This window comes from Bos indicus, chromosome 5 (genome assembly GCF_029378745.1).
Source record: "Bos indicus isolate NIAB-ARS_2022 breed Sahiwal x Tharparkar chromosome 5, NIAB-ARS_B.indTharparkar_mat_pri_1.0, whole genome shotgun sequence".
Taxonomy (NCBI): Eukaryota; Metazoa; Chordata; class Mammalia; order Artiodactyla; family Bovidae; genus Bos; species Bos indicus.
This window is the reverse complement of record NC_091764.1, coordinates 77,638,326-77,665,183: the sequence shown is the minus strand read 5'-3', so window position 1 is coordinate 77,665,183 and position 26,858 is coordinate 77,638,326. Positions and strand designations below refer to the sequence as shown.

General features: G+C 38.2%; 1 protein-coding gene across 3 annotated transcripts in view; it reads left to right on the top strand.

Moving 5' to 3' along the window:
* Positions 1-26,858, top strand: part of BICD1 (BICD cargo adaptor 1) — a 251,591-nt gene that overhangs the window by 96,066 nt on the left and 128,667 nt on the right. For all 3 annotated transcript variants that reach the window (XM_070789827.1, XM_070789826.1, XM_070789828.1), the window contains exon 2: positions 14,790-15,002. In XM_070789827.1, the coding sequence (XP_070645928.1) occupies positions 14,790-15,002 (213 nt within the window). The remainder of the gene's footprint in view (positions 1-14,789; positions 15,003-26,858) is intronic.

The following is a 26,858-nucleotide window of genomic DNA, read 5'->3' as shown; positions in this document are numbered from 1 at the left end:
TGCGGTCATTGTCCAAAGTGATTTTGGAGCCCAAGAAGATAGTCTGTCACTCTTGCATTGTTTCCCCATCTCTTTGCCATGAAATAATGGGACAGGATGCCATGATCTTAGTTTTTTGAATGTTGAGTTTGAAGCCAGCTCTTTTACTCTCCTCTTTCTCCTTCATCAAGAGGCTCTTTAGTTCCTCTTCACTTTTCTTCCATTACAGGGGTATCATCTGCATATCTGAGACTACTGATATTTCTTCCAGCAATCTTGCTTCTAGCTCGTGATTCATCCAGCCTGGAATTTTGCATAATGTACTCTGCATAGAAGTTTTATAAGCAGAAATATAGAATAGCTTTTTGACTTTGGAAGATGGAAAGTTATTAAATGAGATGGGAAAAGTGCTAGCCAGAAAGCAAGATTGGTCATTGGACTACTTTAAAATCAAGGATATTACTTTATTAAAAGACATCACCAAAAAGAGCTTGGAGAGGTGGAAACCACCAACTGTCAGAAAGTATTTGACACCCATGTAACTGAAAAATGATAAAGATACAGGAAACTGTCCTTCAGACAATGATTTCATCAAAAGATGCTGTGATATGGGTGAAAAATCAAGCCATAAATTCTGGGGAGAGATATTTGTTTTGCATATGGCTGACAAATCATTAAAGATGGTAAAAAGCATTCTGTTGAAAATTGAAAAAAGCCTTGAATAGAAATTACACAGAAGTGGAAATGTGAATGGTCAATAAAATATGAAATACTTTGTACTAAATAAAGTATATACTTTATACTAAATACTAAGTAGAGAAGGCAATAGCACCCCACTCCAGTACTCTTGCCTGGAGAATCCCATGGATGGAGGAACCTGGTGGGCTGCAGTCCATGGGGTCGCTAAGAGTCTAGTTTCAGTAGAAATTAGGAAAATGCAAATTAAAACCGCCAGATGTCACACTATGTCACACTCCCCAGAGTGGGAAAAGCTTTAAAGTCGAAAAGTCAACAGTAAGAACGTGGAACTCTTAGACGCTGGTGGCAGTGTGAATCAGGGCAGCCACTTCCTAACAACCTTGCAGTCTTGTTAGGAAGAGTTGAAGCTGTGTGTGATCTATAGGCTGGTCATTTAGCTCCTGATCCACACTCTAATATAGTGATTCTCAACCCTTATGTTAGAATCTAAAAATGCTGTTTTTCAGTCACTGGTCATGTCCAACTCTTTGTGACCCCATGTACTGCAACACGCCAGGCCTTCACCATCTCTCAGAGCTTGCTCAAACTCATGTCCATTGAGTAAGTGATGCCATCCAACCATCTTGTCCTCTGTCGTACCCTTCTCCTCCTGCCTTCAGTCTTTCCCAGCATCAGGGTCTTTTCTGATCATCAGGGTCAACCCTTGTGTTAGAATCTAAAAATGAGCTGATCAGAAATAGTTTGGCTGGGCATTTCCTCAGACGTGTAGTTACTAGATTGTGTTTGTAGGTGCCCAGGGGCACTACCACAAACTCACAGAGGACTGTGGGGTATTTTACATGTTCGAGAGAATACTGTGATACTCTGCTGGACACTGCATGAACTGCTAACTCAAGGTGGTTCAGGTCACAGTTTCCTTGTTAGACTTGCTCCATTCTTTTCTACTATGCAATATTTTGCAAAACTAGATCTTTCAGTGGTTGCTCAAGTAAAAAGCAGATAGGAAAACCATAGGAAAATCACTGTGGAACAAGAAATGAAGATGGCTTAGTCCACTCTGATTCCAGGGTTTGAGAAGTAGTACAGAGTCAAACAGGTGCATGTATACCATTCCTAAGCAATTGTGGTTTTTTAAGAATGAAACTAATATTTTTTCTTTCAGTTTTTGCACATTAGTTTTTCAGACAGATTGTGCATCATTTTGGAGAAGGAAATGGCAACCCACTCCAGTATTCTTGCCTGGGAAATTCCATGGACAGAGGATTCTGGTGGGCTACAGTCCATGGGTTGAACAGTCAGACACGACTGAGCTACTAACACACACAGTGCCTCATTTGGACGTGAAGACTTAGTAAGTTGTTTGGAACTATTTAGTAAATGGACTTGTTCAGTATTTCTTTTGTCCTGGGGTGCCATTAAAAAAAAGTTTTGAGACACCAAGTGTATCTTGAACCAAGAATGTTTGACAATCTCTATCCCAAATTAGCTAACTGAGAATATTTGGGGCTGGAGTCTGTGTGTCTTTGTTTTTGAAAAACTTCCTAGGTGATTCCAATGGCCCCTAGAACTGAGAAGCACTGCTAGGGAAACTCATACACATGTGGCTGAGGATAATTCTATTCAAAGTATATCTGGGGACCAGTGCCGTTTTGCACATGATTTTCTACAGGTCTTTGTCAAGGTGTAGTTTGTATTAATCACATCTTCAGTGAATAACAATACAGATTTTGTAATTTTTTTTATCCCTATGTTACATTTGTTCTGGTTAAATTTATTGAAGTGTAATTTCCTGACTGTTAAATCTAATAATAAAATAATAATAATAAAAAAATGGATAGTTGGACAACATGAACTCACTCATTGCAGCCAAATGGTGCAGTCATTTTGGAAGACGGTTTGGTGGTGTTTTACAAAAGTTAACATACTTTTACCATACAATCTACTAATCATAATCCTTGGCTTTCCCCAAAGGAGTTGAATACTTATATCCACATAGAAACCTGCTCACATATGTTTATAGCAGCTTTGTTCATAATTGTCAAAACTTGTAAGCAACCAAGGATGTCCTTCGGTAAGGTGAATGGACAACTAAACTGTGGTACATCCAGACAATGGAATATTATTCAGTGCTAAAAGCAAATGAGACATAAGCCAAGAAAAGACATGGAGGAAACTGAAATGCACGTTACTAAATGAAAGAAGCCAATCTGAGAAGACTTCATACCGTATGATTCCAAGTATATGACGTTCAGAAAAAAGCAAAATTCTGGGACTGTGAACAAGTCAGTAGTTGGCAGGAATTGGAGGGTATAGCAGAACAGATAGAGCAGAGAGTTTTTAGGGCAGTGAAACTACTCTGTATGATAGTGTAATGGTAGATACATGTCATTCCGGCTGTGTCCGAATCCACAGAATATATACCACCAAGAGTGAACCCTAATGTAAACTGTAGACTTTGGGTGATTATGATGTGTGAGTGTAGGTTCTTCAGTGAAACTACTCTGTATGATAGTGTAATGGTAGATACATGTCATTCCGGCTGTGTCCGAATCCACAGAATATACACCACCAAGAGTGAACCCTAATGTAAACTGTAGACTTCGGGTGATTATGACGTGTGAGTGTAGGTTCTTCAGTTGTAATGAAAGTAGCTCTCTGGTGGGGGAGGCTAAGCATGTCAGAGGGCAGGGAGTATTTGGGAAATCCCTGTACTTTCCTCTCAATTTTGCTGTGAACCAAAACCACTCTAAAGGAAGTCTTTAAAAAAACCACTGGGGCTTACATTCTGTGTTTTTCTTCTAGTATTTTTCTAGTAATTTATTATTTATATAGTTTTATTAAAGTATAATTGACATACAACAAACTGCACATACTTAAAGTGTACAACTGGATGAATTTTGACATATGTATACATTTGTGAAATCATCATCACAAACAAGATAATGAATATATCCGTTAGTCCTTAAAGTGTTTTAGTGCACCATCATAATCCTTCCTTTTTCCTTTCCACACTGCTTCACTGCTTCCTTAAGCTCCCCCAGCTCTCCGCGACCCACACCCCTCTCCAGGGCAACCACTCATCTGCTTTCTGTCAAGTAGATAAGATTTGTCTGACCTATTTTACTCAGCATACTTATTTTACAATTCAACCATGTTGCATGTATCAATAGTTCATTCATTTTAACTTCTGAGTAATAATCCATTTTATGGATATACTGCAATTTCTTTATTCATTCATCTGTTGATGGACATTTCAGTTTTTGTCTATTACATATAAAGGTGTGCACATTTGTGTACAAATCTATATGGACATGGTTGGGTCATGTCATAGATACATGGTTCCAGTAGTACATTTTTATTGTATTTTGCAAAAGTGTTAGTTCACCAATGATTGGAAATAAAACAAATCCTTCCCAAAATATATTTTGATAAGTACTAACCAGGGAGATATGCACACTGTTATGATAGCAAAATAACTGGATGCAATGGATCCAGTCATCCATTGTTAAGATTAGGAGAATGGAATATTAAAATGAGGTATATACTTATTCAAAATAATATAACAATGAAAATAGATCAATAATAGCTACATTTATCAAAATGGTTAAATATTAGCCATTGAAAGTTGAGTTTAAAAAGCAAATTGCAAAAGAATGCCTATGAAATGATTCCATTATGCAAATTTTAAAAGAAAATGATATTAAATATTCAGAAGATGTGGCAAGAATACAAAGAAGGACTGTACAAAAGAGATCTCAGTAACCCAGATAAGCAAGATGGTGTGATCACTCACCTAGACTCAGACATCTTGGAGTGTGAAGTCAAATGGGCCTTAGGAAGCATCACTACAAACAAAGCTAGTAGAGGTGATGGAATTCCAGTTGAGCTATTTCAAATCCTAAAAGATGGTGCTGTGAAAGTGCTTCACTCAATATGCCAGTAAAATTTGGAAAACTCAGCAGTGGTCACAGGACTGGAAAAGGTCGGTTTTCATTCCAATTCTAAAGAAAGGCAATGCCAAAGAATGTTCAAACTACCACAGAAGTGCACTCATTTCACATGCTAGCAAAGTAATGCTCAAAATTCTCCAAACCAGGCTCCAACAATATGTGAACTGAGAACTTCCAGATGTTCAAACTGGATTAAGAAAAGGCAGAGGAACCAGACGTCAAATTGCCAACATCCACTGGATCATCAAAAAAGCAAGAGAATTCCAGGAAAACATCTAATTCTGCTTCATTGACTATGCTAAATCCTTTCACTGTGTGGATCACAACAATCTGTGGAAAATTCTTAAAGAGGTGGGAATACCAGACCACCTTACCTGCCTCCAGAGAAACCTGTATGCAGGTCCAAAAGCAACAGTTAGAACTGGACATGGAACAATGGACTGGATCAAAATTGGGAAGGGAGTACGTCACCCTGCTTATTTAACTTATATGCAGAGTACATCATGTGAAATGCTGGGCTGGATGAAGCACAAGCTAGAATCAAGATTGCTGGGAGAAATATCAATAACCTCAGATATGCAAATGACACCACGCTTATGGCAGAAAGTGAAGAGGAACTAAAGAGCCTCCTGATGAAAGTGAAAGAGGAGAGTGAAAAAGCTGGGTTTAAATTCAGCATTCAAAAAAACTAAGATCATGGCATCTGGTCCCATCACTTCATGGCAAATAGATGGGTAAACAATGGAAACAGTGAGAGACATTTTTTCTTGGACTCCAAAATCACTGCAGATGGTGACTGCAGCCATGAAATTAAAAAAGACACTTGCTCCTTCGAAGCAAAGCTATGACAAACCTAGACAATATATTATTTATTTATTTTTATGCAGTGACAATCTTGTTTCTTCTTTGATTTACTGTGGATTAAAGATCAATACAGAGTTATATAGTTCATGTACATCTTATTTCAAATCTAACGGACCTCCTAGCATTCGAGTATCCCAAAACTCATTTATATAAAGTAATTTTCTTATGTTTATTTTTTTAATTTATTTATTTTACTTTACAATATTGTATTGGTTTTGCCATACATTGTCTTGAATCCACCATGAGTGTACATGTGTTCCCCATCCTGAACCCCCCCTCCCTCTTCCCTCCCCATCCCATCCCTCTGGGTCATCCCAGTGCACCATCCCCAAGCACCCTGTATCATGCATCAAACCTGGACTGGGAGAAAATAATAGCAAACAAAGCAATGGACAAAGAATTAATCTCAAAAATATACAAGGAACTCCTGCAGCTCAATTCCAGAAAAATAAAAGACCCAATAAAAAGTGGGCCAAAGAACTAAACAGACATTTCTCCAAAAAAGACATACAGATGGCTAATAAACACATGAAAAGATGCTCAACATCACTCATTATCAGAGAAAAGCAAATGAAAACCACAATGAGGTACTATTTCACGCCAGTCAGAATGGCTGCTATCCAAAAGTCTATAAGCAATAAATGCTGGAGAGGGTGTGGAGAAAAGGGAACACTCTTACACTGTTGGTGGGAATGCAAACTAGTACAGCCACTATGGAGAACAGTGTGGAGATTCCTTAAAAACCTGGAGATAGAACTGCCATATGACCCAGCAATCCCACTGCTGGGCATACACACTGAGGAAATGAGAATCAAAAGAGACACATGTACCCAGTGTTCATTGCAGCACTGTTTATAATAGCCAGGACATAGAAGCAACCTAGATGTCCATCAGCAGACAAATGGATAAGAAAGCTGTGGTACATATACACGATGGAATATTACTCAGCCATTAAAAAGAATACATTTGAATCAGTTCTAATGAGGTGGATGAAACTGGAGCCTATTATACAGAGTGAAGTAAGTCAGAAAGGAAAACACCAATACAGTATACTAACACATATATATGGAATTTAGACAATATTTTAAAAAGCAGAGACATTACTTTGCCAACAAATGTCCATATAGTCACAGCTATGGATTTTCCAAGAGTCACGTATGGATGTGAGAGTTGTATCATACCAAAGGCTAAATGTCAAAGAATTGATGCTTTTTAAGTGGGGTGTTGGAGAAGACTCTTGAGAGTTCCTTGGACAGAAAGGAGATCAAACCAGTTAATCTAAAGGAAATCAGTCCTGAGTATTCACTGGAAGGACTGATGCTGAAGCTGAAGCTCCAATTCTTTGGCTACCTGATGTGAAGAGCTGACTCACTGGAAAAGACCCTGATGCTGGAAAAGATTGAAGGCAGGAGGAGAAGGGGATGACAGAGAATGAGATGGTTGGATGGTATCACCAATGGAATGGACACGAGATTGAGCAAGCTCCGGGAGATGGTGAAGGACAGGGAAGCCTAGTGTGGTGCAGTCCATGGGGTCTCAAAGAGTTGGATACGACTAAGCAACTGAACAACAACAACAATATTAAATTATTTGTTGCTTCCAAGTGCATAGATATATAGTAAAGTATAAAGAAAGCAAGAAAATGGTAAATACAAAATAGGATATTGCTTCCCTGAAGAGAGGTTGGGGTATAGCAGAGGAGATAGAATCAAGGAAGGGTATACAGAAGCTTTTGAGGCTAATGTGTCATAATCTCTTTCCTATGATCCACATAGTCAAATGCTTTGGTGTGTTAAGAAAGCTGAGGTAGATGTTTTTCTGGTACTCTCTTGCTTTTTTGATGATCCAGCGGATGTTGGCAATTTGATCTCCGGTTCCTCTGCCTTTTCTAAAACCAGCTTGAACATCCGAAAGGTCATGGTTCATGTACTGTTGAAGCCTAGCTTGGAGAATTTTGAGCATTACTTTGCTAGTATGTGAGATGAGTGCAACTGTGTAGCAGTTTGAACATTCTTTGACATCGCCTTTCTTTGGGATTGGAATGAAAACTGACCTTTTCCAGTCCTGTGACCACTGATGAGTTTTCCAAATTTGCTGACATATTGAGTGCAGCACTTTCACTGCACCATCTTTTAAAATTTGAAATAGCTCAACTGGAATTCCATCACCTCCACTAGCTTTGTTCGTAGTGATGCTTCCTAAGACCCACTTGACTTTGCATTCCAGGATGTCTGGCTCTTGATGAATGTTCACACCATGGTGGTTATCTGAGTCATGAAAATCTTTTTTGTACAGTTCTTTTGTGTATTCTTGCCACCTCTTCTTAATATATTCTGCTTCTGTTGGGTCTGTACCATTTCTGCCCTTTATTGTGCCCATCTTTGCATGAAATGTTTCCCTTTTTGTCTAATTGTCTTGAAGAGATCTCTAGTCCTTCCCATTCTGTTGTTTTCCTCTATTTCTTTGCATTGATCACTGAGGAAGGCTTTCTTATCTCTCCTTGCTATTCTTTGGAACTCTGCATTCAGATGGGTATATCTTCCCTTTTCTTCTTTGCCTTTAGCTTCTCTTCTTTTCTCAGCTCTTGTAAATCCTCCTCAGACAACTATTTTGCCTTTTTGCATTTCTTTTTCTTGGGGATGATCTTGCTCCCTGCCTTCTGTACAATGTCAAGAGCCTCTGTCCATAGTTCTTCATGCACTGTCTACCAGACCTAATCCCTTGAATCTATTCATCATTTCCACTGTATAACCATAAGGGATTTGATTTAGGTCATACCTGAATGAAATTAAAAGATGCTTACTCCTTAGAAGTAAAGTTATGACCAACCTAGACAGCATATTAAAAAGAAGAGACATTACTTTGCTGACAAAGATCAATCTAGTCAAGGCTATGGCTTTTCCAGTAGTCATGTATGGATGTGACAGTTGGACTGTAAAGAAAGCTGAGCGCTGAAGAATTGATGCTTTTGAACTGTGGTGTTGGAAAAGACTCTTGAGAGTCCATTGGACTGCAAGGAGATCCAACCAGTCCTAAAGGAAATCAGTCTTGAATATTCATTGGAAGGACTGATGCTGAAGCTGACACTCCGATACTTTGGTCACCTGATGTGAAGAATTGACTTATTTGAAAAGACCTGATGCTGGGAAAGATTGAAGACAGGTGGAGAAGGGGATGACAGAGGATGAGATGGTTGGATGGCATCACTGACTCAATGAACATGAATTTGAGTAAATTCTGGGAGTTGGTGATGGACAGGGAGGCCTGGCGTGCTGCAGTCCATGGAGTCGCAAAGAGTAGGAACACGACTGAGTGACTGAACTGAATGAACTGATCTGAGTGGTATAGTGGTTTTCCCTACTTTTTTCATTTGAAGTCTGAATTTGGCAATAAGGAATTCATGATCTGAGCCACAGTCAGCTCTGGGTCTTGTCTTTTGTTGACTGTATAGAGCTTCTCCATCTTTGCCTACAAAGAATATAATCAATCTGATTTCAGTATTGATCATCTAGTGATGTCAGTGTGTAGACTCATCTCTTGTGTTGTTTGCTATGAACAGTGCGTTCTCTGTACAAAACTCTGTTACCCTTGCCCTGCTTCATTTTGTACTCCAAGGCCAAATTTGCCTGTTATTCCAGGTATCTCTTGACTTCCTACTTTTTCATTAGAGTCCCCTATAATGAATAGGATATCTTTTTTGGGTGCTGGTTCTATAAGGTCCCGTGGGTCTTCATAGAATTATTCAACTTCAGCTTCAACATTACTGCTTGGGGGCATAGACTTGGATTACTGTGATCGAACATGGATTGAGTGAGTGAAGTCTCAGTTGTGATTGACTCTTTGCGACCCATCTATGGGATTCTCCAGGTAAGAATACTGGAGTGGGTTGCTGTTTCCTTCTCCAACATGGGTTAGAGTACATAAAATTAAAAACTTATTTCTTTGGTCATATTGCCACATTTCAAGAGCTCTTTTGCCACACGTAGACAGTGGTTACCATATTGGACAACACAGATATATCATTGATGGGAGTCCTATTTGGCAGTGCTGTTTTATGCTCTCACCCTGAATTTCATTTTATTTTTAAATTTTTCTAACATTATACCACATACTTATTGATTTATTTGTGTTCCACTAGAATTCTCCCAAAAGCAGAGATTTTTTTTCTAAAATGTTGCTGAATCCTTAGTGCCTCAAGCAATGCCTGTTTACAGTTATCTGTAAATGCTTGTTTAGTGAACAAACAAATGTATGAACAAGTTTTAGGATTTCAAGTAAAAACTACTTTGTCTACTGTCCTTGAATAACCTAGTATACCCTTTTGTCACAATTTTTAAGATGAAAGAATGAAAGTCCTGTAACCAAGGATCATATTTGAGAGATAATATGATATTATTAAATATACTAGCTGAACTTCGTCTTTCATATTATGAAAGACAAGAAGCATGAAAATTCCACTTAACGGTTAACATATTGTCTTGAATATGAAGGTAAAAAATACCAGTTTTCTTTGGATTAAGAGGTCATGTGAGTAGAATAAGAAAGCAAGGTATACTTATTATATAGCTAAATGGACTTAAACTGCCCCACAGTTGAAATCAACTGATACACTGTGATGCACTATATTAAAGGTGATAACTGTGGAATTATAGCTACACATATGATGAAAAATCCTAGTACATTCTAAAATTGTATAGAAATGTCAGTTTATCTCAAACTAATTTCAGATAAAGATTGTCCATGAAATGACTGCAGTGCCTAAAAAGAATTTGCTATCTGAACAAAATATAACTAGAATCATGACTGCCCTACGTTTGCCTATAAATAGCAAAGCTAGTTTTGTGATTTCTGCCAAGCATGCAGCTTCAGTAGTCTTATAAGAGACTGCTTCTCTTCTCTTGGGTCCAACTTTGTCAGGAGTTACTTGGAATGGTGGTGGAGGAGGGAGGTACCTGGCAGAGCCACACAGGCCTGGTAAATCAGCATCAACAATTAGCCGCATGATAGTTGTCAGCTGGCTGTCATGGCCAGTTCTGGTTACCAACAGTTAGGAATTGGGTAAAATAGGAGTGTTTTCTCCTTCACTCTCCCTTAATGCAGATTTTTCTGAGTCGTGTTAGTTCTCAAAGAATTTGCAAATGTAGATCATGGAACATCTGTAGCCTGTGCTGGATTGGTGTTATTTTTATATTAAAAAAAAAATTACACCATAATAAATGTTCTTGAATAACTTTCCATACTTACACTGGTTTTAAATCAGGCCCAGTGAAATTACACATTCCTCATAAAAATGATGACTAACTTTTGGATACCCCTATGCTCAGTTAAAGTTTCTGAGCTGCAATAAATATGAGTTAAGGATTCATCAAAGATGAATTTGTCAAAAATGAATTCATCAATTTGTATTTTCAGTTTCAACTCTTGACTGTATTTTGAAGATCTCTTCTGTGTATATACTGAAATGTTTTATTTCCTTTGGTGCTGGATCCAGAGTACACTTGCTATTAATTAAGATCTTAGGGGTCAATTTAGCCACCAAGGGAGCATTGCCTGTGTGCTGAGAATAATGTGAGAACCATAGGTTGCCTTAGTCTATTGATTTTACTCAGGCAGAGTTAAGAAAATGGCCTGTGGAAGTTTTCTGTTACCTAGTAGTGAGGAAGTAATTGTGAAAAAGAAGCAGGCTGAGGTGCCTGACACAGAGTTCATGCTAATTTTAGATTTCACTAGTACTTAAGTATATAGTCGGGCTTCACTGGTGGCTCAGTGATAAAGAATCCACCTGACAATGCAGAAGACCCAGGTTCAATCCCTGGGTCAGGAAGATCTGGTGGAAAAGAAAATGGCAATCCACTCCAGTATTCTTGCCTGGAAAATCCCATGGACAGAGGAGCATGGTGGGGTATAGTCCCTGGGGGTAGCAAAAGAGTTGGGCACAACTTACTGACTACACTAAGAAGAAGATATAGTTAAGGTTCCTTTGCCAGGGTGAGGGTCTACTGAAGATGTCACCAGGTCACCATGGAGAGATGTGCTGCCAGACATCTTTCCAAAGGCATTTTAATGAGTAATGAGTTCAGAATTGCTGTCACAGAGTCTGATCATTACCAATGTAAAAGCAAGGTCAGTGGCACCTCCAAAGTTAATTTTTCATCTGTTCATAAGTCTATACATGTATTATCACATGTAGAATCTTGGCTACTCCAATAAAGTATGTCTTTCTGTCCTGAGACTGAAGAAGCCAAACACCAAGAGTATCCTTCTCTGTTGATTCTAGCCTTATTTCTTCATGATCTGTACACAGTCCAGAAGCATCATTTAATAACATTTGAAATTTTAAAATATATGTATGTATGTATGTGTGTGTGTGTGTATGTGTGCTAAGTCGCTTTAGTCATGCCTGACTCTTTGCAACCCCGTGGACTGTAACTCGCCAGGCTTCTCTGTCCATGGAATTCTCCAGGCAATGATACTGCAGTGTGTAGCCATTCCCTTCTCTAGGGGATCTTCCCAACCCAGGGACTGAACTTGCAGGCAGGTATTTTACCGTCTGAGCTACCCTAAGGTAACCAGAGTACAATTATGGGGACCAGAAATTGACATTGCTACAATATTATTAGCCAATATTAAGAGTATATTCTGATTTTGCCAAATGTCCTACTAATATCTTTTTTTCAGGGCTGGCTGCAATCTAGGTTCCTGTACTGCATTTGTTATGTTTCCTTAGTCTCATCTTGTCTAGAGAAGTCTTTCTCTCTTTTTCCTAACCTTAATACTTTTGAAGGGTCCTGGCCAATTATTTTGTAGAATGTTTCCATTTTGATTTGCTTCATGCTTTCTTGTGGTAAAAACTGGCTTATGCATTTTTGGTAAGAATATCACAGAAATGACCCTGTGCCTGCTGCATGTGTTGATCAGAGGGTACACAATGTCAGGATGTCTTGTTGCTGCTGAGCTAAGTTTTGGTCACTTAGTTAAGGTCTACTGGGTTACTCCATTGCAAAGTTACTGTTTTGCCCATTGGAATTAATAAATATCTTGGGAGAAAATGCTTTAAGACTATGCAAATATCCTGTTTCTCATCATATTTTTTACCTGTTATTTTATATTCCATATATTTCATTGATAATCTTTACCTGCAATAATTATTACTTGGTATCTGCCAAGTAATGCTGATGTATTTTATTTCTATTAGAATTAAATTATTAGAATTCTACTGTGAAGAAAAGCTGTTTCTTCTTCCCTTATTTATTCAGTTATTACATCAGTGTGGACTCATGAATATTGATTTTGTTCTGTGGATTATAATTCACTACTGTAACTCTTTTGTTTTCCCCAATTATCCCAGATTTGGCCATTTGGGAGCCTCTTTAGTTAGACTCTTGTGTCCTTTGACATATCCACGTCATTTTTTAAAAGCATTTTGTTACTCTTTGGCACCACAGCTTGCACCAAGTTCATTTTGCTCCAGCCAGGGACTCAGTCATTTCTTCAAAGAATCCTAGTTCTTTTAATTGGGGATTGATATTTAGAAACAAAATTTGGCTGCAAGGTTTGCTGACAGAGCTAGAAAATCTGTGTACACAACCACACATAAGCAGTTTTGTCTCTCCATCTATTGAACTACTTCCCTGTTAAATACTATCCTGATACTTCTAATTACAACTCAATACTGCTAGTTTCCTTCTCCCTTTCTTTATTTGTAATGCCTTTCTCCAGCAGGGAGAAATTTGGCTTTCATTATGCATAATATGTTTACTTATTTCCTCAAACCTAGTATACAAAGGAGTTTTAGAATTGTGTCTCTGTAATCCCCATGAGAAACAAATTTACTAACTAGACTATAGTGTTTGGGTACAATTTGTTTTGTCTTTAGCTTTATAGTGTATAGCAAAAATACCCATTTCCAAAATTGCTCAGGTTAGATCTTTTTTTCTCAACTCCTTTCAATGTAGTCATGTTGTTCATTTGTAGTACAGCTGGGTTCATTTGTTACTATTTGTGTTCCATTGGGTCCCTGGACACATAGAGGCTGATCTTAATTATTATTTATTTGGGAGGTACATGAAACATTATAAAGAGTAGAGGCCTTACTTTGCTAACAAAGGTCTGTATAGTTAAAGCTATCATTTTTCCAGTGGTCATGTATGGATGTGAGGGTTGCACCATAAAGAAGGCTGAGCACCAAAGAATTGATGCCTTTGAACTGTGGTTTAGAGAAGACTCTTGAGAGTCCCTTGGACTGCAAGGAGATCCAACCAGTCAATCCTAGAGGAAATCAATCTTGAGTATTCATTGGAAGGACTAATGCTGAAGCTGAAGCTCCAATACTTTGGCCACCTGATGCAAAGAGCTGACTCACAGGAAGAGACCCTGATGCTGGAAAAGAAGGCAGGATGAGAAGGGGATGACAGGATGAGATGGGTGGATGGCATCACCAACTCAATGGACATGAGTTTGGGCAAACTCTGGGAGATGGTGAAGGACAGGGAAGCCTGGCATGCTGCAGTTCACGGGGTCGCAAAGAGTCGACACAACTGAGCGACTGAACAACAAAATGTGAAACTGCATACTGTAGTTCTAAGAGTGAGAATGATATGATAAGACAATCTCAAAAAGTGTCACTCCTATGAAATGTGATCTGTTGTATAGCATTTCATTCCCTCATTCTTTCTACCTCGTTCCCACTCACCAACTGTAGCTTATCAATTTCATTAATTTCTGGGTTTTTAAAATTTCTTTATACATAGATATATTTTCTTAAGTATTGATCTCATTTTATGTCTTTTTGTGGTACCAGAAGTTTGAATGCTGTTTGGTAGTTTTCTCTCTTCAAAGTATTGTTTGTAATTGATATATTCTTACCACTAATGTATTAGAAAGCTAATGAAACTATCATTTTCTTTCTCGAAAATTATTTTGGGGATTTTTTTCTAGACTGAAAATTAGAATATGAATTTTTATGGTTTCCTTAGTGCTTAGCTGTCTATTCCTTGATAGGATTTTTCTAAAAAATGGTAACATAAAACAAGCAGTAATGTTTTTCAAGTTTTAACACATTATATCTATATTTTAGCAAAACATTTAAAATTTTCTTTCTCCTTGTTAAATTGAATTATTTCAAGTGTCAGTGAGAGCTGCTAGCCTGTTACATGAACTGTGTAGTTTTTGCTTCTGAAAGTCTTGCTGAATAGCTTTTCTTGTACACAAATCAAAATGAATCATGTTCCCAATTCTGTTGAGTAGTGCAGCGGTGCATTTCATTTTGTGCTCTTTCTCTTTTCAAATCCTCCGCAGGCGTTTGGGCAGTCCTTCTCCATCCACCGTAAGGTTGCTGAGGATGGAGAGACTCGGGAGGAAACGCTTCTGCAGGAGTCAGCATCGAAGGAAGCTTACTATCTGGGGAAGATCTTGGATATGCAGAACGAACTGAAACAGAGCCGGGCTGTAGTCACTAATGTCCAGGCAGAAAATGAGAGGCTCACAGCCGTCGTGCAGGATCTGAAGGAGGTAAATAAATTGCAAACATATTCCCTGTGAGAGAGCTGTGGGAGAGAGAAGATAAAATTCTTGCTAGGAAAGAGGAATAAAACTTTTTCACTAATCAGAGGAGCTATATTAAACAAGAAGCACATAATGTCAATGCTAGCAATTTTTTCTGCTTTTTTAGTGAAATGAAAGCTTATTCTGAAGTGAGCTTTTCTCTCTCTTATCATTATAAAGCCTTTATTTATTGAGTACTTGGGACCTGGTCTTGCTATTTCTGCAGAGGTGTTTAAAAAATATAGTGAGCTTAACACTTCCCTCCCTTTACCTGTTTCAATACAATGTGGAGAGGAATGGTTGGCTCTTATGCTCAGCATCAGCACTAATTCAAAATGACAGTGGTGTTAGCACAGGCCTCTCCTCACTGAGGGAGAGAGACTGGCGGAGGAGTGTTTTGAGGGAGTCCGAGAGTCTGGCGTTAGAGAACCATAAATTGTTTTGCTGGTTGTAGACAAGCAGCAAATTATAGCTGGTATGAATCAGATTAGGAGCCTTCTTCATTCCAAGGCCTCCCCTGAACTCGCTCTTTCCCTTCAGCTTTGTACTTAGCAGCATCACATGCCAGATGGTTTCAGAGTGGCAGAGTCATTCTGCCCTGCACGGAGGAGGTGATCCTGGGGACAGAAATAGCCAAAAGCAGCTTCATCCACTACCCGTTTAGGAGTAGTTTTGAAAATTTCGTATTAAATTGTTCACTCCATTTTTTGATTAAGAAAGCTGTAGAAGAGGTGCAGGTATCCTTTAATTCCTACACCAGTGCAGTGGAGGTTAATGAACAAATGCTGGGTACACTACCAAGTAGGCTCATTAACTGAGCATAATAATAGAAAAACATCGGGTGAAAAAATTGTTTGATACTGTGAAATGCAACCAAAGCAACCCACTGATACCCTTCTCTTGAAATTAGTGGCATATTACAAGTAAAGTTTCATTATTACAAGATATAAGTTGTCTAAAATTTACTTAAATTTAATCAATAATTTACATTAGCCTGTGTCTATATTACACTGAAGTCAGTGAATATTGACAGTAAAGTATCTGCTTTACCTAGTTTGTTGCCTTTGGGCATGCTCCAAATATAGCAGTATGACTCTGGAGACAAAGAAAGGAGCCACCCAAGGGGAATTCAGTGCTGAGTACCGAGAACAACATGAGCGTTTTCAGGACACTCTGCCTCACTTTCCTAAATGATTGTTAAAAAACAAAGCCCATCTCCAGTTCTTCATTTGTCGCATCTGTATGTGCTGGGTTTTCATCATCACTTGCTTATCCTTTTATACCAGACCTCCTCCTCCAAGGGGACTCAAGGTGCCATAGGCTACCTTCCTGGATTAAGCAAAGCCCAGAACATCCACAGGCAGGGCCCCCAGCCACCATGAACAGCAGGCTCACATAGCAGGTTGGCAGGGGGTCTGTGACATGGCAACCTGTGCCTTGGGTACCCATGTGCAGGTGGATTGTACAGAAGGACTGAAACCAGTGAGTCGGGCAGTTTTGGTTGCCAATTGGATGGATCTTCTGAAAGCTGCACACCCCATCTTGTGCGTGGCAGTTGCAGCTGAGGGAAGAATAGCAAAGGTTGAGGAAAGGGTATCCATTGATGTTTTTCTGTTGATGCAAGACAATGAGGATTGACAGAGCATCCTCACTTACACCATGCTTGATTGCAGTTTCCAAGGAGTAGGCTTATGATAAGCAACAGGAGTTGGTTATGAATGAGCATGCAAGGTAGAAATGAACTGAGGCCATAAAGGAAACAAAATATTGAGAACCCCTTCATTCAGATCATTTCTCGAATTTTAATGAGCACCAGAATAACCTAGACAACTCATCAAAACCTAGTCTTGTGCTCCAGCCCCTAAAATTCTGATTCAAAGTCTAGGTGGAATTCAAGAATTTGCATTTCTAACAAATTCACAGCACAAAGAGACCATGCTTTAAGAAACATTAATTTAGACTTTTTTTTGGCTGGGTATTGGAGTATAATAAGGCTCACAATTTGGGGAATTGCTGAATGATAACTTGGTTATAATCCTTTGATTTCTATGTATTTTCGATAGTTGATTTGCAGTAAGAGAATAACTTATTACATCCAAATTTATGTATTTTTTCAATCAAGGCACTATAGCCATTTGGGTTTGTCGGTAACTAAAAGAGAAAAACAGGTGGTCAGTTTCCTGGTTTTCTAAGTATGTCAACAGTGTATCTGTTAATATTCTTTCTGATGGGCTGAAAGCTAGTGAGTGGTATTACTACACCCTGGAGCCCTGCTGTTTTTCATGCAGACCTTAGGTTTTAATGTCACTAATAAAATTATTATTAGCATGCAGGGTTGAGTACATTTGAAAAAGGAGAAAAGGAATAAATTCTATTTCTTGGTATGTTGATATAGACTTTTGATGACTTGTGTTAAATTGAAATCCCGGATTTGTGTTTATTGTAGGCTCAGTTTTATTTGTCTTTTTGTATTCTGGGTACAGATGGGTGCATAGTGACTGAAAGAGAGACGTGATAGGACCATGAGAAGTAGACAAAGATAACCAATGCAAAACACAGTAAATCATCAGCTTGACAGATGCTGCGTGAATTTGATAAGTTAATTAATGGAATTATTTTTATTTACTAAAAGGACTAATCTCTAATTTCAGTAGAATCATCAGTACTGGTAAAGGTACCTGTGTTTGTATGTGTGCTGTGTGTGTTATGGACATTTTACACTCACATGTGCATGCATGTGTGTGTGTATGTATCTGTAATTCCATGGCCAAATTCTTTTCTATATGTGGTATGTATAGGATAGTATAGTGAAAAAAATGGAAGCATTTATGAATTGGGTTTGCTGCTGCTGCTGCTGCTAAGTCGCTTCAGTCGTGTCCAACTCTGTGCGACCCCATAGACAGCAGCCCACCAGGCTCCGCCGTCCCTGGGATTCTCCAGGCAAGAACACTGGAGTGGGTTGCCATTTCCTTCTCCAATGCATGAAAGTGAAAAGTGAAAAGTGAAAGTGAAGTTGCTCAGTCGTGTCAGACTCTTAGCGACCCCATGGACTGCAGCCTACCAGGCTCCTCTGCCCATGGGATTTGCCAGGCAAGAGTACTGGAGTGGGGTGCCATTGCCTTCTCTGAATTGGGCATTAGAAAATCGATATTCTAGTCTCAGCTCTGCTAAAAGTTTTAGAATTATATTTGTGGTATTTGTTAAAGATTATTTTGTTATATAGTAAATATATAATAAACATAAACTGTTATTATTAATAACTTTCTGAATCCTCCATAAAAATATTATTGAAGATATCATTTATTATGTAGGTCCATATTCTTAGGTTAAAGAAACATTAGGTAAATACCTCTCTGAATTTATTGCCTTGAAAATTCTTTCTGTTGAGATATGAATCAGATGGTAGGAATTACAGTATGTTTTTATTATTGCTTTAGTTGTTGAAAAGCTCCAGCACTATGTGTGACTGTAAAATCTAACTTAGATTGTTCATGTAATTCTTATTTTTAGACATTTAAACAGCATTATTGTATGTGTTTTTAAAAAGTGAAAGTGAAAGTGAAGTAGCTCAGTCATGTCCGACTCTTTGCAACCCCATGGACAGCAGGCTCCTCCGTCCATGGGATTTTCTAGTCAAGAGTACTGGAGTGGGTTGCCATTTCCTTCTCCAGGGAATCTTCCCGACCCAGGGATCAAACCCAGGTCTCCTGCATTGTAGACAGATGCTTTACCGTCTGAGCCACCAGGGAAGTAAATAAGATTTTTAAGGACAGGGAGTATAAAGGAAAAATGTCATCCAATCAAAGGACCAAATGGGAGCTAATCAAATTAAGTGTTAATCCTTCAGGTCCAATAACAAAATGTTACCTATTGGTAACATTAGGATATGGTCATTTTATATTTCAAAAGTTGCTTAATTCATATGATTTTTTATCACATTTGAAGCTCCATTTTCCCCTCAGTGGAATAACCAGATTTTATAGTATACCAGCTCAATTTCCAGAAATCTGTTATAGCCACATCTATGAATTTGGGCATGTAGGCACCTTAAGTGATTATTTGATAAAGACTACTCCCAGATCAATAATTCTTTCTCTAGTAACCTGGAATGGTCATGTAACCTTTATTCAGACACTTCTAGCACTGTGGAGATGGTAAACTCTGAATCTTTCCAAGGAAGGAACTGTCTTCTGTCTGTCATTTATCTTGGTATTTCTCAGGACTCGGTATAGTCCCTGGTCAAAAGCAGACATTAAAAAAAGAATGTTTGTTGAGTTGAACTGAACAGAAATAACTTATGTTAGGAGTTAGCTACCTCTGGTTTGAGTTCCAGATGTGCCACTTAGCAACTGTGTGATATTGGACAAGTCACTTTTGTTCTGTAAGCATCACTTTCCTCACTTCTGACCTGGAGATGGTAATACTAATGTAAGGTCCTATACATTATACAGGTCCTATGTCCAACACCACGCACATAGGAGATGTTAAATTACTGTTCACTCCTGTCTTCTAGCTCCCTCCCAAGCCTGCCCATCCTGGTGCTTGGCAGCTCCAATTGTTAAACTGCCCTGTTTTATTCAGTGAAAAATTGATTCTCTGTAATTTTCACTAACTGGTCATATTCCTAGCCACTGGATCTACAGAAAATACATTTTTTTTTAAGTTTTCTATTCCACTTGACAATTTTAGCCCATGCCCATAACTTAAAATATTTGGAAAGAGCAATCTTATTTTCTCTTTTTCAAACTAAACATATCTAGATCCACTAGCACTTCCTCATGTGACATGGTTTCAGGATGCCTGAGCATCCTGGTTATTACCTTCTTAGACTGACATCCAGTGTCTCTTAAAAATGTGTGTCTGCTCTTTAACCACATACTATTGACTATCTTTACCCCACTGGGATTTTTTGAAAATATGAACTGCTGGATATAGGGTTTGAGTTTCTTATCCTATGGTTTTCATCTTTTTAGATTTTCTACTTTGAAATCACACATTAATTTTTTCAACAGAGGTCTCTTCAGTGATTGCTATGAGTCAGATGCTTGGGTACCTGAAAGCATCAGTGAACAAAAATTCGACAATGAGTGGTTGTTTTCAATGCTAAGGCAACTCAGTGTGTTCAGGAACTCTTTCTTTCTATGTTTAGTATCTCCGGAGATAGTGAGCTGTGTTTTAGACAGCATGTACTATAGATTGAATGTCTGTGTCCCCCCAGCATTAATATGTTGAAACCTAATCCCCGATGTGATAGTGTTTGGAGGTAGGGCCTTTGGGGATGATTAGGTCATGAGAGTGGAGCCCTCATGAATTAGACTCTATAAATACTGCAGAGAAGCTCCCTTACCCCTTCTACTATGTGAGGACGCAGCAAGAAGATGGCCAACTCTGAACCAGGAAGTGGGCCTTCACCTGACTTCACAATGTGAATGACTTCACATTCATATGGTAGATATGAATCTGCTGGTGCCTCAATTTTAGACATCCTAGTCTCCAGAGCTATGAGAAATAAATGTCTGTTTAAGCAGCCTAGCCTATTGTGTTATTGTTAGAGCAGCTCACATGGACTAAAAACACATATAACATTTTGTATAGTAAATTACCCTCATCTTAGTCTCATTAAAACCACAGATAGATGGTACCTGCTGTGACTAAGCAAGAAACATCTAAACAGTCAATCAGATGTGTGATTAAACTTCTCATTTTTCCACATAAACATTATAATAACACCTCTCCTACTTCTCATGGTATTTATAAGGATAAAATTTTTTTATGAAACTGCTTCACAAGAAGTAGAGGACTATGTTAATGTTATTTATTGTTTCAAAGTTTGGTAATCAGACTTATTTACACACAGCAAGACAGAAACAATAAATGTAGAAAGATGTATTGGGGTCTACTGTCAGAAGGCCCCAGCACCTTCTGACAACAAGAAGCAATGGCTGATATCCTGACACCAAAATAAGAAACATCACGTGTTTAAAAGCCCATAGGTTGCCAGAGGAGAGCCTTCTAGGTGTTTTTAAATACCATCAGTGTAAATAACCTGTTGTACCTGTCTGGTTCTCAAAAGGGTCACAGCATTATTTCTCAGTACAACATTGAATGTGCTTACTGGTGGGGAGAAGTTGAACTATTTAAATTAAGGCATCCAATAATAACAAAGCTTTTCTTCTAGTCTCTAAGATCTGGTTAAATGATTGGTCAGTGAGAGCTGATTTACACACAGCTGAATAAGATTGACACTTCCAATGAATGATGATTTTCCATTCTGTAAAGGCATGGCTTGGCTATAGCTGAAAAGTTATTTCCCTAAAATGTTCCAGTTTCTGTCCTGCTCTTTGTATTTGTTGGGAATGGACCTCATACCTCCCTGGAATGTTGCAAAGTGTCAAAAGTGATTTTTAAAATTTAATTTAAAAAGAATGATCAATCTTTTTAATTGGTTTAAATAATATGATACCTAACATTTATGAGAGCTTATCATGTACCAAGCACAATACTCAGCATTTTACGTTCCTTCAATTATCTCACCTAATTCTCTTAAACTTATGAGGCATGTACTATTTCTATCCCCTCTTTACAGGTGAGACAGAGAGGCTAACAACTTGTCCACCAAGCAGTCAAGACTGTTGTCCTAAACCAGGCATGGTTAAGAGTCCTTGCTTCTTTCCCACACTTGCTGAGCTGTAGTAAACACAACATCCCTATTACCATCATATTACCATCATCAAGAATTTGAAAGCAAAGTTCAACAATATTCAAACAATTCGCTTTTGAATTATTGTGATTTCATTGTGCCTTTGGGAATAATGATTTACATTAATGAGTTTGTTTATAGGATTAATTTAAAGTTACAGGTTCACAGAATTTTTAAAATGTATGTGTGGGTAGTTCTGTGAATTTTGACAAATGTAGATTTATGTAACTACACTTAGGATGCAGAAGTTTTCTCACCCCCCAAATCTCCCATCTCTTCTACTCCTTTGCGGTCATACCCTCCCCTCTTCAATCTCTGATAGTCAGTGATGGTTCCTGTCACTGTAGTTGTGTCTTTTCAGGCATGTCATGTAAACGGACCTGTATGGTACGTAACCTTTGAGAGTGGGTTCTTTCCCGCAGCATAATGCCTCTGAGATTCATCTAGTTGTTGCATGTTAGTTGCGTTCCTTCCTTTTTATTGTCAAATACTATCATATGCATATACCACAGTTTTGTTTTACTTTTTAATCAATTCACCTATTGAAGAACATTTGGGTTATTTTCAGATTTTGGCAGTTACAAATAGAGCTGCTATATACATTCATGTACATTTATATTTTAATGTGAACATAAGTATTCATTTTTCTATGGTAGATAGCCAGGAAAAGAGGAGTTTGTGGATGCATTGCTGGTACCCTCGCAGGTTTGAATGAAGAGAGTCTTTGCAGGTTCTTTTCAGGTTGCTTCAATTTTTTCACTGAAGGAAGCAAGGTCAGCAGCTGAGAGGGAAGATGGGCTGTGGGGTATTTGAGGATAGAGAAGTGGTGACATAATCACTTAGAAAAGCATGAGTCACTAAGGTATGATCTTGGAAATGAGTGGTTGACAGGAGAGGATCCCCCAAGAGGAGGAATTCCAGGAATTGAGATCATCTTTATGCATACTGAGAATACTAGGAATTAAGACCAGGAGTTCAGGAAACATTGGCAGTGAACCAGGAGGTAAAGTCTTAGAAAAATGAGGGGGAATAAGTTGGTGTTTGATAAGGGACAAGAACAGTGCTGAGCAGTGGATAGTATGCAGTGTCTGAGCCTCTCCTACTGCTGTTACCCTGTCCCTTGAGGAAGTTAGTGTTAATTCGGTTTTTAAAAATATACATTTACTAACTTAAAAAATCTCATGATGACATGAAATTTAAAACAGATAGTTTTAGATGTGAAGGAGAAGGAGAACAAATGAAACAGCCATGAGAGGCAAGAGGAGCACCCATCTCACCTCCAGGTCCACGCTCGAGAGAGTTGCAGGGGAAACAATGTCCCCAAGGGAGAATCAGGTTTCCATTAATTGAGGAGTGCATTATTCACATCTGTAAAATCATCATGCCTGCTGTCATCCCATATGCTCATGGAGTCAGTGAATACAGATTAAAATGCATGCCTTGTTGTAAGGAGCATATACATTTAATTTCTTTTTTTTTTTTTTTAAGTCAGAAAGCCAGTTTTTTTGTTTGTTTGTTTTAATTTTGAAAGCTCTGCCATGTTTGTTTCTAGTAGGTGTCGATGGTCACTTGCCACATTCCTACCCGGTTGTCCTTGTAGCCAGCAAGTAGATTCTGGTCATCTTCAGATAATTTCTCTTTTTAAGAGTTGAAAATACTTTTTCCCTATGATTTAGAAAGTTGAGTTGTTGTATTTGTCAATGAGAAATAACAGAACAACTTTTAAATAGCTCTCAAAACAACATCAGTTGATCTTTAGTCAAAAATAAATTTAGTCTTTTTTATCATTGTTTTGGGGAAGTAATAAGGACCAGCGTCTCCATAATCCCAAACATTCTAGGGAAAACTTCACAATTGAAGGCATGTGTAAATGTTGCATTCAGCATCCAGATGTTGGACAGCATTAGGACACAGGTTCAAAATACTACCATTTTCATTTGTGAATCATTTCTTTCTGCATTAGACAATAAGAAGAGGCATAAACTTCTGGCCTGCTAATGACAATTGGATCAACTTCCTGTGTAACAGCCAGTCATTAAACTAGTGTCAAATATAGAATTAAATGGGAAACTTCACCGCAGTCAAGCTAATGTTAGAAATGGCGAGGGAGCTTTGCTTGGGGCAGGATGTTGTTGTTTAGTCGCCAAGTCATTTCCAACTCTTTGCAGCCCCATGGACTGTAGCCCACCAGGCTCCCCAACAATGGGATTTTCAGGCAAAAATACTGGTGTGCATTGCCATTTCCTTCCCTAGGGGATCTTCCCAACTCAGGGATCAAACCCACGTCTCCTGTTTGGCATGTGGTTTCTTTACTACTGAGCTACCTGGGATGCCCTTGGGGCAGGACACAGAAATGGCAGATCTGGAGCTGGCATAGATTAAAAAATAAAATCTTTTAAAAAAAAATTCATGTGTAGTTTCTTTACAGTTTCTAAGGTAATCGGGTTTTATCAGTTATCATTCAGCATTAAAAAAAAAAAAGCAGCAAAAGCCAACCTACTTTTTAAAAAGGTAGAACTGGTATGGTATATACTTGATGTATATATCATATATATATATGTTATATATATGAATTACATATATAATATATAGATAGCTATCTTTCCTTTCCTTTCCTTCCTTCTTTCCTCCTCCTACCTACCCTCCCTCCCTTCTCTTTCCTGTCTTGTGAATTATGGTCAAACACCAGACTTCCACCTCTTGGAACATAAGAATAAAGATCAGTGCACAGTCCATTTTGTACACACTGATGTTTCGACTATAAATAGCTTGATTCTGTTTCAAAATTTTTCTCCCACCCCAGGCTCAGATTTTGCTCCCAGTGTGGACTGAGTAGAAGGCATAGTAATGCACAATCAGCGTGTCTGCTAGAATGCTTAGTGGACAATGTTAATCTTTTTTTTTTTTTTTTTTACATCTTGACCTCTTTCCAGAGAAGACCCTGGTTGGCAGATCTAGCCTGATTAAGATTCTATTCAAGCATTTAATGCTCCTAAGGGGATTTATAGCTTAATCTTACAGTCAACAATACCTGAATCTACTCAGAACTTAATTTCTTGAAGGTTACAGGAAACTTTTACTTGGGCAAGGCAGAAAGAGCAAATTAATGAGTGAGCTTAGTGATATAATGAATGTTGATATGTATCTTGACTTATTCTTTTTAATGCTTAATCAACAAAGATATTTTTAAAAATACTGTAGACTGAATCATAATAGATATATTAATATACACAGATTTTTAACTTTCAGTTTGTGTGAAAGCTGAATGTATCCTATAAGAAAGGCTACCCACTGGTTAACTACTTATATAGCTTTTTCATCATTACTTGTTCAATAATGCTAAAAGTACATTCGAAATAGGTTTCTGATAGAGTTTTGGTTTCACTAAAACAATTATGCCAAAGGTAGAATTATGATTAAACAATCTCTTCCAAGGCTGTCACAATAGTCATAAACCTTCCTGTGTTACATTTTAAAAATCTGGAATATTAAAATGTACTTTGTAATGGGCTTTGGCACACAATTTCAAACATACACATTAATAGATTGACACTATTTATGGGCCAAATTATTCCTATACTCATAGGAGAGAATGCCTGTCTAAAAATGAGGTAGAGGTTTGGCTACTTGCACAAAGAAGTGGTCAGCAAGCCTTTTCTGGATTGGTAAATTCTGTTGTTAGAATGAAAGTATAGAAGAACCTGTCAAGATAGTAATATCTATTTTGTCTAATGGTGTCAAGGTAGCAATGTTTTTTTTTTTTTTTTTTGTCTAATAGCATTATCTAACTGCTAATGGTGATGAAATGGGCCTTGAGAGTAATAAAAAGTGTTGCTTCAATATTTGAATCAAACTGTCATTGACAGTGCTTGCCAATGAACTGTTGTTTTACAACCCATTTTTCATACTCAACTCCTTAAAGAGCAATTTGGGGGCTTCCTTGGTGATAGAATCTTCCTTGGTTAACAGTCTACCTTACAATGCAGGGGATACCTGTTCAATCCCTTATCTGGGAAGATCCCACATGTCATGGGGCAAGACCAAGTTCCACAACTATTGAGCCTGAGCTCTAGAGTCCTAGAGCCGCAACAAGAGAAGTCACAAGAATAAGAAGCCTGAAAACTGAAACTAGAGAGTAGCCCCCACTCTCTGTAACTAGAGAAAGCCTGTGTGCAGCAAAGAAGACCCAGCACAGAAAAAAAAAAAAAGAGCAGTTCAGATATTTTTTTCCCTAATTGCCACAAAACAAAATACTGAGGAATAAGATTTTGTAGGGTAGTGTTGAGCTTGAGAGGATCACAAGCTGTTGTAATATATGACTTTTTTGCTTCCCCAAGAATTAATTTTTACCCCTTTGGGGGCTGTATTAATTCTTGTGAGATACTGTAACAAAATACTTAATATTTGGTGGCTTAATGAAAATACAGACTTATTGTGTTACACTTCTGCAGGACAGAAGTCTGCAGTTTATTGGACTAAGTTGTTGGCAGGGCTCTACTTCCTCTGGAGGTGCTAAAAGAATGTCCTTCTCTTCCAGCTTCTAGGACTGCACCCCTTGCATTTATTGACTCATAGTCCCTCTCTCCATGTTTCAAAGCCAGCATTATAGCATCTTATTTCAGTGTCATATCACCTTCCTCTTTTGTGTCAAATCTTCCTCTGCTTCCCTCTGATAAGTGTAAGTGTTAACTCCCTCAGTGTGTCCAACTCTTTGTGACTCCATGGACTGTAGTCCAGAAGAGCCCATGGACAGGCTCTTCTGTCAATGGAATTCTCCAGGCAAGAATACTGGAGTGGATTTCCATGCCCTTCTCCAGGTATCTTCCCGATGCTGGGATCAAACTGGGGCCTCCTGCACTGCAGGCAAATTCTTTACCGTCTGAACCACACTCATCTACCTGGAATCCAGGATAATCTCTCTGACTCAAAAGTCTTAATCACATCTGCAATGTCTCTGTTACCACATAAGCTACCACATCCACAGACTCTAGGAATTAAGACCTAGATATTTTTGGAGGCCTTTATTCAGGTTACCACAGAGGTGATACCAACCCCTACTGGAAATACATATTCTACACCATTAAAAAAGAAAAGAAAGATAGAAGAATAAAGATAATAAATAT